Raw genomic sequence first — 11,345 nt, 5'->3', positions numbered from 1 at the left:
CGTCGAGCACTTTGGGGAACGTCCCTGACGAGAACGACTCTGAATAATGTGTGCAATCTGTCCAACGGAAGGGCCTGACATCACGGGCGGGGTGACGTAGCGACCAGGAAGCTATAAAAGTATGTGCCCGAAAGGGAGGAGGGCAGAAGGCCTACAGTACAATAGGTTGTGGTTTAACAGAGGGAACCTTCAGAACATAACCCGCTTGAAGGTATAGAATGCTAAGTCTAGGTAAGTAGGGGCCACTGAAAGGGTCTGAAGATCTCCAACTCTCTTTAGCGAGGTGATAGCCAGTAACAAGGCAGTTTTAAGCGTCAGATGTCTATCTGAGATATCTTGTATTGGCTCAAATGGAGCTTTACAAAGAGCCTCTAAAGCCACAACCAAATCCCAGGGGGGAATACAGGACCGTACTGGAGGTCTCAGCCTCAGCACACCACGGGGGAAACGTGTAACTAGGGGGTGTCTACCAACTGACTGACCATTGAAAGGGACACGGTAAGCAGCTATGGCCGCCACGTACACCTTTAAGGTGGAGTGAGTTAACGCCGCAGAGAGCCTGGTTTGTAGAAACTCCAGAACTGCACCAACTGGGCAGTTAACAGGGTCAAGCTGGCGGTCTCTGCTCCATGAGGTGAAGAGTTTCCACCTCAGGGCGTACAGTTTCCTCATAGATGGAGCTCTGGATTGGAGGAGGGAGCTCTGCCCCCTCAGGGGCCACACCCACAGCTTCCACAGCTCCGGGCGAGGGTGAATTATCGTGCCCTGCGCCTGTGAGAGTAGGTCTGTCCTGATCGGTTTCTCCCATGGAGAGCCGTCGAGGAGTGAGACTAGATCTGAGAACCATACTCGGTCCGGCCAGAACAGGGCTACTAATAACAGACGGACCCCGTCCCGGAGTACTCACGCAAGAACTCCCGGGAGCAGAGCGGTGGGGGGAAAGGTGTACAGACGAAGCCTCGGCCAGGTCTGTACCATAGCGTCCAGTCCCAGAGGAGCTGGATGGACTACAGAGAACCAAAGGGGACATTGTGATGCCGCTTGAGTCGCAAATAGGTCTACTTGAGCCCTGCCAAATACTCTACATATCTGCTTCACCACCTCTGGGTGAAGTCTCCATTCCCCAGGCCTCGGCCCCTGCCTCGACAGTATGTCTGCTCCCACATTCAATCTCCCAGGAATATACACTGCTATGAGCGAGAGGAGTTTGTCCTGGGACCACAGAAGGATTTGGTGTGCCAGCTTGTACAAGGGGCGCGAACGCAGACCTCCCTGGTGATTGATATAAGAGACCACTCATGTGTTGTCAGTGCGCACCAACACATGATGACCTCTCAGGTCTGGGAGGAAATGTTTCAATGCTCGATAGACTGCTAGCATCTCTAGGCAATTGATGTGCCATGTCAAATGGCGACCACTCCACAGACCACGGACAGGGTGGCCACTCATGACCGCACCCCAACCGGTGAGGAACGCGTCTGTCACTAGCGTTAAACGGCGACAAAGAGCTCCCAGCACCGGGCCGAGGTTGAAACCAACGTTTCTTCCACATGTCTAAGGCATGAAGGGATCGTGACCTTGATATCTCAAAGTGGATTCCCCCTCAGGAAAAGCCCTTGGACTTGAGCCACCACTGTAGGAGTCGCATGTACAGCCGGCCAAAAGGGATCACATTGGACGCAGCTGCCATCAGACCTAACAATCTCTGAAAATGTTTGACAGTGAGTGACTGGCCTTCTTTGACTATCTCGACTGATGTGAGGATCGACTTGATGGGAGCAGGAGACAGACGTGCCTGCATCGTGGTCGAAATCCACACTATGCCAAGATAGGTGGTTCTGTGAACTGGAGAAAGCACACTCTTTTTGGCGTTTAGTCTCAAACCCAGCTTTTGGTGGCTTGATCGTGTAAACAACTTTCAAAACATTGCAAAAAAATTTTTTGAAGAATGTTTTCGTCAATTTAGTCAGCTTTTTCATTGAACCAAAAAGAAACCTTGAGAAGAAGGATAATGGAACGGGCTCCATGCAATATTAAGGCTTTCCTCTCTGTACACATATCTTAAGTACAATTTTGCCTGTTTTATTGGTGTCCCCTTCAAAACTTGTCCGTAAGAAATGTTGTTTATTGTATTTAGATGAGATTTTCGCCCCTGTAAAGAGGATTAATGACCTCATCTAATTTCCACAGCTTTAAAGATGTATTATTTAGGTTTAACAATTGATTTCTTAATTATTTCTGAATGGTACCATGTGAAGAACATTTTTCTTTTCTTTTTTTTTTTCTTTTCTTTCTGCAGTGGCTCGGTTCTGGAAAATCAAATATACATTTCCTCTTTCCTACAGAAAATGATGACTAATTTGCAGGAGAGAGTCATTAGTCTTGCTTTATAAAGATTGCATAACTTGACAGACAAACTTTGAGCCAGACATGACTGTAACGACTGTTTAGTTTCTGTAAACTATTACCCAGTGCAATGTTCCTTGAAACTATATCAAGGCAAATGCACATTATTTATTATCCCAGTGGCATCTAAGTAGGACCTCACGACCAGATGATGGGTAACAAGCCTGGGCTCTTTGGTTATGCTTTATACTCAAAAACTCAAGGCAGTCATTATGAAGTAAAATCATATAACGCTGTAGAGATGCACAGCATGATTTCGATGGGTGCAGACAGAAGCCAGCAGGTTTAACATTAACAGCAGCAGCTGTGAGCTCAGAGTTACACTTCAGATCCCCTCGTTACCCTACTTTTTATTTTTATTTTTTGGCATTAAAAATAAAATAATTTGTGTATATAGGTACTGTGGAAATTGTTTTAAAATTAAGAATACATTAATGGTTAAAATAAAAAAAATATTCAAATTAAAATAAAGGCTGAAATTAATATATAAAAAAAGATTTTTATAATAAGACTAAAATATTTTATTATTATTATTATTATTATTATTATTATTATTATTATTATTATTATTAAGTACAGACCACATATTTGTTGGATAAAATCCAACAGTTCTTTCTTATTAAATAGGATGTGCTGATTAAAATAAAAATAATAAGGTAACAAATTATGATGCATTTCTGCTTTCTACTACCAGTTGTGTGTTGAAGAAGTCTTGTGTGTTCCATTAATCAGCAGAAAACTGCACAAACACCGTCTTGTCTGAATCTGAGCCAGATTATAACTGTTCAATCAACTCTTGCTCCATTTTAACATGCATGACATTATTTTATTTCTAGTCCTGATTTCGAGGTTGACAGAAAATACAGATGATTTCAGCTTTTACTGTTTTTTAAAAATCGTGTTCCTCTCCTTTGCATATCGTAAGATAAACAATCATTTCAAATTGTTATTTTTGTCATTATTTTTTTTTAACTTTTTTGACATTTGACTTTGTTATTTTAACAAGTGCATTAAAGCAGATATTTAAATATCTTTATTCTTGTTTTGTGGAAAAATGGACATGATAGAAGGTGTTTATTAATACTTTTAACTAATTTCACTCATTGCATCATCAAATTAAATAATATTAGGCTTTTTTTGCAAAGCAGCAGAATTATTTATTATTATTATTATTATTTATTTATTTATTTTTAATGCTGGGCTGTTTTAAAAAAAAATGGATAAATGGCACAAACACAAAACACGAATATTCAAAAATACAGATCTAAAAATACAAATGAGTTTAGCATGTCACACTCTTAGCTATTCTGACACACTGTTGCCAGCTTTTTCTCTTTTCTTTCACTTTTTTTCTGTGTATTAATGCTGAAGATCTCTTTTTTTATAATGCAGAAGTACCATGGAGAATAACTGATCTAACATGTAAATATAATGACTAACCTCTCCTAACTTCCACGTCTGACAAATGTCGACCTATAAATATCTGTGTATTAATCACATGGTATTTCAGAAAGCCTTTGTCAGCAATGATCAGCGGTGAGAGTACACACTGTACAGCGCTCAGACTCACCTTTGCTCCAGCAGGACCAGCCGCTCCATCCTTTCCAGAGAGTCCTGGTGTCCCCTGAAGAAACACACGTTTTCAGGATAATATTGACACATATTTAGAGGATACCGTCTGGTTCAATAAAATTTCTGGCATGTCATATAAATCAAACTACATTACCTTTGGACCAGGCTCTCCAGGAGGTCCTCGTTCTCCTTTCTCCCCCTGCTCACCCTGTTTAAAAGTACAGGTGTATTTCAATATCATGTTTTGAAAGGGCTTTACACTGCTTATTTATTTATAGTAGTATATAGTAATTTACAATATTTATTAGAATGACATTTAAAGGGACAGTCCAGACAAAAAATATATATTCTGTCATCCTTCACTCATCCTTGCTTTATTATGTGGATCAGAACAGAAGATATTTTAAAGAATGATGGTTTGACTTCACTTTGACTTCTTTTCATTTTTAGGTACACTATCTCTTTGTGACCATCAGTTGTGTTAATGTCCCTTTACTTTCTCCCCAAATGTCATGTCTGTAGTGCATCTTGACATTTATTTCTGAGTCATTTTCCTGAATTATTCTAAAAGGATATTACCATTGTATTACCACTCTATCAAAAAAAGTAATGTTAAATCAAATGACATATTACAGTATTTTACTGTAAATTTGAACTACAGAACAAATACTATTAAACGAAACAAAATGTAATGCAATCATTTCTTATATGAATGAGCAATAATCAAAAGAAAGTACAACAGATATTACCAATAATGCATGCACTTTACAAAACAATTTATGTCGTTAAACCATTTGATTTAGAAGTCAGAATTAAAGTTGTGCATAATTTATCATCTGTTTCCTTTGATTTTGGAGTGAAATATTATATATTTATAAATATTATTACCTTTTTTCCTGGCAATCCAACTGTGCCAGCATTTTGTTCTGGTGCTCCCTGAAACAAAAAGACAGTTAGTTTCCATGTGTGCTGATAACTATATAAGAACGGTTTACATGATGATCCAATGAGCTGGCAATGTTTAAAAACAACAACATTGGAGCTGTGTTAATCAGTTTATGCTCAAGCTGTTTATAACTTTATGGCAATAAAGGAAAATGGTTGTAGACTTTAAGAATAACAAGTGCATGTAAATGCACAGAATGTTTTGCACAAAAGTAGATTTTCCAAAAGTTTGTCTCCAGTAATGCATTTGGCCCTTCTGCACTTGCTGTGTGCAGTGATGGAGATTGTCAGGCTGTTCCTCTGTCAAACACTGAGCCGTTCAACACAGAGCTGCTCTTACCTTGGGTCCCGGCGGCCCCGGTCTCCCTGGCAGCCCTGGATCCCCTTGTTCACCCTGGGAATAAAATAAAGGAGAGCAAAGAGTAAAAGCTGCTAATTAGGAAGCGAGATTGGGAGCATCACGCTCCACCGAAGTGGGAAGAGGCTCTAATCCTGCCAAATGTTTGTTTCATCTAAATTTGAGAATGAGGATCTAAAAGCTTCTGCTTGCTTTCCAAAAATGATTATTTTGCTAGGAAGGGTGTGAAGTGAGGAGGATTATTTTACCATTTCTCCCAATGCAAGACTCACTTTTAAACCCTGAGGTCCTGGGTCTCCTCTCAGCCCCAGTCGACCCACATCGCCCTGACAGAGAGGAAGACAAAATAATATTCTACTTCAAAAGAAAAAGCTATACGCTTAGATATGCAGGGCCCTATGAAATCCATTATTTATGTGTGAGATTCTGCATTATACAGTAATTTCCATTTTAATGTCTTGATGACGCAGTCTGTCCATGTGTTCTGCATCACAGGAATCACAGGGCCCTAGTATTGAAACATAAGAACATCTCACCTTTTCTCCAGATAAACCTGGATCTCCTGGCTCTCCTCTTAAACCTGGGGGTCCCTTTATTGACAAAGCACTTATTTAATAAACCTAGTTCACACAGAAAAGCCAGGAACAGACACAAATCCTGAATTTAGGGGGTTTACTCACAGGCTTACCATCTGGGCCTGGAGGTCCTTCCCTTCCCTTCTCTCCACGAAAACCCTGTTGAGATCAGACTTTGGCTGTAAATAAGCGTCTTAGAAGTGACTGTATGCAGTTGAGAAGGAACGATGAGTGAGATTGTGATTGACCCTGGGTCCTGGAAGTCCTGGAGGACCTGGCTGGGCTTTGCTGCAGTCGCAGGACTCTTCAGTGTCGACGGTGGGCTCACGATCCAGGGGACACTAGACAGAGCCGCACAGACTGATAACACATACATCCTTTCAAATGAGAGTAAAACTGTGAGAGAAAGAGTCAAATGCTAACTTACCCGCTCATCATCCTGTGAAACAACAAGGAGAGTAAGAAGAGTTAGATTCAAAGTCTTCAGCTTTCTTCTCAGAATTGTGTGTTTGCATCTTCCAGTTCTGACTTTATATTACACTTCTCTCTCTCTCTCTCTCTCTCTCTCTCTCTCTCTCTCTCTCTCTCTCTCTGAATCTTAAGAATAAAAGTCTGGACTGTGAAACACAAAGTGAAGTTGTTTAAGGGTACAGGGATTATTTAGACTTGAGTACCACATTCACAACGCTTTATGAAAGTGGAAAATCTGTTGAAGGTCTGTCTCTCTCTCTATATTTTTTATTTTTTTCTTGTTTCTTTTTACATTTCTTAATGTTTAAATGAAGTCTACAGAAGCATATCATTGCTCAGGGTTTATCTGATGTGTATTACCTGCCGATGATTCCCATTACAAAAGTGCATAGCCTTTTCTAGATATGTAACAGATTGTTGAGTGTTTAATAAGGAACTGTTGGTCAGAAGTACTAAAATGTAAAAAGCCCAGTCCTACATCACAGTCAGTCAGATCCTAGCTACAACACAACAGTAGTGTTCAGTTTCTCACCACAGAGTAGATCTCACATGCTGTCTCTCGCTCGCTCTGCTCGGGGTCACAGTAAAGCCTCAGTTTCTGGATTTCTGTCTGCGGCGGTCAACGAGAAACCAGAAGAAACATTTAGGTTTCTCGAAACAGCAATTATAAACAAAAGACAATTGAGTCTTGAGAGTCATTTACTTAAAAGTTACTTAGCTATTTACTTGAAAAACGTCATCTGATTGCATTGCTTGTCATGTGTTACCCCCAGCACTGATCCATACTGTACTTCACTGACAGTAATATCCAGTGTTCAGGTACACTACAGGAAGCTACTGTACTTACAGGAAGTGTAGCGTCGGAGCCGGAGCGTTTGGAGATCTGAGTCTTCCCGTTGATGAAGATGGGCACCACAGCATCCAGAGCCTCATCCTGGACCTGATGGTCATCCAGAAAACAGGAGACACGTCTGGGTCTGACCAGAACCTTCAGCTGGTGCCAGCCTCCATCATAAAGAGCCTGTGGGACGTTTCAGACTCTGAGAAATGGGTCTGTGCTGATTGAAGACACACTGAAAAGATGAATATAGACTAAGGTGTGCACAAACACTCATGAATGTCACAAGAGTCTGACAGTTTTCCAGAACAAGCTGTTCTGCATGAATGAGGCGCTGGGATGGAGGGAAAGGGCTCTTGGCAAGACTCCACTGAGCACAAAACATCACACACAACCACTGAGAGCAGAAGAAGACATGGAACAGGTACAAGATGATAATTGCTGGAGCAGAGAACATGAAAACATTTCTATTTAAATGTATAAGTGAGGAGCTTTAGTGGAAACGTGTCATGGGATTTTGAACAGGAAATTGCACAAAGTCTCAGCCAAGTCACAGTTTTAAAGGAAACATGTCATGAAGCAGCTTATTTTGACTACATTCTGCTGTCTAAACTGATGTAAGAAAACTTCTGTTTAAGTAGCTAGATCTGTTGCATTGGTATAAGGATGGTTAATGACAAAATGCAGCGATTCACATTTGTATAAAAGGAGAATGTTCTACAAGCTGCTGGTAGATTTCACTCACCTTAATGCCTTGTGCATCAAAAGTAACTCTCTGTTCCTCGTTAACCGTGCCTGTGGTAGTGAAGATGACAGATTTGGCCAGTCCGTTGAGTGTGACAGCCGCCTGGATCTGTCCGTCTTTAGACAGGACCCTCCACAGGTCCAGCTTTTCCTGACCTGAAGACCCTCTCAGCCTCAGAGTCGACACAAACACATAGGAGGGAGGAAGACCTTCGGGAAAAATCTCCCTTAAAACATTGATTAAAAACCACAGATGGTAAACACATACTAAATCTTTATGATGATCAAAATTAGCATTTGGCTTAAAAGCAACCTTGTGTTTTCGGTGATGTCGGTACTCTTGTCCAGCAGATACGCTGCCTCCGACACTAATGAGCCCTGGATCTTCTTGGCTTTCTGATGGATCTTCATGCCCAATATCAGCTCAAAGCCTTTCTCATCACGGGAAGCCACAGGAATACGAGTGGGGCATACAGATTCTGCAGAGGAACACATTTAACATGGTCATCAAAACATTAAAAGGTGACTAATTGCATTATGTAGTAACTTTTATTGAGAGTCAAGCATTACTGTATCGTGTTTCTTCTTAAAAAAGTGATTGATTCCATTAATTGGTTACTTTTTTAATGGAACGTGATGCATTGCAGTATTTCTTCAGAAAGTAACTAATTGCATTATTTAGTTACTTTTTATGAAAATTAATGTGCTACATTACTATTGCATTACTTTGTGTCACCTTGGATGGCCTTGCTTATTTGAAATTTATTTTTTAATATTTTTTTTATGATACGAGACCAAAATGTTCTATTTTTGGTGACTGTAAAGGCTCTTTCACACCAAAAGTGGAATGAACAATCCTCAGGCTGATGGAAATGATTCTGCATTAACTCCTGATATCTCTAAATACAGGGACAGGAGAGCTGTCAGTGAATACATGGGAAAATAAAGTCATTTGCATTACTTATTTGAAAAAGTAACTCAGATATGTTGTAAATTAAAAAGTAATGCGATATTAGTTACTTGAAAAAGATTACATTACTTGCAATGCGTTATCCCCAACACTGCTTTTGAATAAAAGTAAGTCATAATAGTGTGTTAATTTTTGGGGGGAACCTACTGTACCTACATAAGTACCACTTTTGTACCTTTGACACCTTGCACCGACTCTTTTGCGCCAAATGACAAGGTGTATGTTTGTAATTGCTTTGGTTTGGAGAAACTACACGCCTGCCACTAGTGACAACTGTCTGTCCAAACCAGAGCTGCCAGCTGCATTGGCATTGGGTAAAGCCTAATCTGGTTCCTGTTACCATTCACCCACAGTTCCTCCCTGCCATGCATCATGCCGCTGGTTTGGCCCACAAGCTTTGTGGCTTTCCCTGTCACTGGGCATGAATGGACTGTGGTGTTTTGGTGGTCACTGATAGAACTGCACGCCCAAGAGTTGACTGATAATCCCAAAACCTAGTTTTAATGTGGTAAATGTTTATGGGTAGGCTCACACGCATGCAAATCTCACCCTCACACAGCTTCTGTTCCATAGCATCACGGATACGGTCGATATTGGTGTAGTCCTCCGCATACAGCACGTATTCACCCTCTGGCTTGTTGGCGATGGTCACTAGCTCTGATGTGGTGATCTCCGTCCCGACACCCACCGCAAACACTTTAATCCCTTGTGCTCGCGCATCAATGCTAGCATCCATAACATCGTCCTGCGACTTTCCATCAGTCACCACTACAGCAATGCGGTTCTTCACGTCACTTCGTTGCGAAGATGCAAAGACGTGGTCCACGGCAAACTTGATGGCACGGCCCGTCTGCGTGTTGCCACCTAAATAGCTGATGTCCTCAATGGCTTTAATGAGATCTCGAGTGGTCTTGTGGAGACCGAGAGGGATCTCCAACCTGGGGGAGTCGCTGTACTGTACTACACCCACCTGCGAGTAGTGTGAACTCACGTCGAAGCCACTGGTGACATTGACTAGCCAGAGCTTGGCTGTCTCAAAGTCGTCACTTCCCACACTCCAGGAGCCATCCATGATGTAGACCAGGTCATTCACAGCAGTGCTGCAGCCTGCAAGATGAGGACAAGAACTGGGACAGAGCTAAATACCACAGAAGGACAAATATTCATCTACATTCAAACTAACATGTATTCAAACACCTTCAACATTTCTCACATTATTAGGATTTATTCGCTACTGTTTAGAAATGGTTATAAAATATGACAAGAACTTAGAGTTAAACTGTGTCAGAACAAATTCATCCTTAAAATATCAGATAACTTTGATAGAAAAGATTGTAATGAATTTGGTTGAATAGAGCTAAATTGTTATTATCTCTATTTGTGTATTTGTGTCAGCTGTTAAATCTAAAATACACAAATAGATCATACCAGTTTAGCTCAACCAATTACCAAGCAATGCTTAATTGTGTTCAGTTTGTGGTATAAAAAGGTTGCATTAGCAATTAGCACAACAAAGTTGTGAATCATTTTTGATCCCATTTTTTTTAATCAATTTTACTGCTAGTCCACTGATGTATTTATAAAAAATTATATCTGGTGTCTGAATAGTTTTTTTGACTGTATAATGCTCAAAATGTTACACTTCATATTTAGATTTTCTATCAAAACCTACTGAACCAAACAAAAATGTAATTTCATAATGGAATGGTATACTGTATGTACTAGATGGACAGAAACTAGAACTACCCTTCAGAAGTTACATAAGATACTTAAATGTTTCCCAGAAGAAAAAACAAGTATGATTTATCCCTGATCATCTAACTCAAAAGTTTACACAATCATAGTTGATTTTCACACATCAAGTAAAAAAGGTAATACCTGCTCGAATATCATCGCCCTCTGCTGCGTGCGAGTACACCAGGAACAGCAGTGCTGGGAAAGACTTCAGAATCCACGACATTCCCAACAAAAGTGCAGCTCCTTTCTCTACAATGTCAATCTTCAGATCCCTGTTAAATGAAGAACATTAAAATGTGTTTGTTTTGGATGCAGAGTAACATCTATAATTATTCTAAAGAGTTAATAATCAGTTTGCTTACATAATTACTTAAAGATGGCTGTTTCATTTGATTATACCTCTGATGTTACACTCTTACTTAAGCTAATCAGATCAGTGCACAGTTGTCCACAGGGGTGTTAAGATGCGTTCTCAGAAACAATCAAGTAATTACTTCTCAAATTAAACGTTTATTACAGAATAATGGAAAGGACTTTTGCATTGCATCATTATATTAGGAGACGTTTGTCCCATTTTCCTAAAATCAACCTAGCTACGTTTCATAACTAATGACTTCTGCATGATGTAAAAAAAAAAAAGAAAATCTTGAAAAAAAATATAATAATAATAATTAGTGGTTTGTTATTATTATAGTATCATATCTGAGTGCAGCAATTATCTAGAAATGC

At 40.1% G+C, this 11,345-nt stretch overlaps 1 protein-coding gene across 1 annotated transcript in view; it reads right to left on the bottom strand.

Moving 5' to 3' along the window:
• LOC113076187 (collagen alpha-1(XXI) chain-like) overlaps positions 1-10,963 on the bottom strand; it is a 34,026-nt gene extending 23,063 nt beyond the window's left edge. Inside the window, exons 1-15 of the mRNA XM_026248848.1 lie at positions 10,758-10,963; positions 9,429-9,986; positions 8,223-8,388; positions 7,911-8,136; positions 7,175-7,348; positions 6,860-6,937; positions 6,284-6,295; positions 6,105-6,197; positions 5,962-6,015; positions 5,818-5,871; positions 5,554-5,607; positions 5,264-5,317; positions 4,867-4,914; positions 4,133-4,186; positions 3,977-4,030 (exon numbers count right to left, since the gene is read on the bottom strand). Of these exons, the coding sequence (XP_026104633.1) occupies positions 3,977-4,030; positions 4,133-4,186; positions 4,867-4,914; positions 5,264-5,317; positions 5,554-5,607; positions 5,818-5,871; positions 5,962-6,015; positions 6,105-6,197; positions 6,284-6,295; positions 6,860-6,937; positions 7,175-7,348; positions 7,911-8,136; positions 8,223-8,388; positions 9,429-9,986; positions 10,758-10,839 (1,761 nt within the window). The 5' untranslated portion in view covers positions 10,840-10,963. The remainder of the gene's footprint in view (positions 1-3,976; positions 4,031-4,132; positions 4,187-4,866; positions 4,915-5,263; positions 5,318-5,553; positions 5,608-5,817; positions 5,872-5,961; positions 6,016-6,104; positions 6,198-6,283; positions 6,296-6,859; positions 6,938-7,174; positions 7,349-7,910; positions 8,137-8,222; positions 8,389-9,428; positions 9,987-10,757) is intronic.
• Between the last annotated feature and the right edge of the window lie 382 nt (positions 10,964-11,345).

Source organism: Carassius auratus, unplaced genomic scaffold, assembly GCF_003368295.1.
Source record: "Carassius auratus strain Wakin unplaced genomic scaffold, ASM336829v1 scaf_tig00019252, whole genome shotgun sequence".
In the NCBI taxonomy this organism is placed as follows: Eukaryota; Metazoa; Chordata; class Actinopteri; order Cypriniformes; family Cyprinidae; genus Carassius; species Carassius auratus.
The sequence above is the reverse complement of the archived record's forward strand: the minus strand, read 5'-3'. Positions and strand labels throughout refer to the sequence as shown.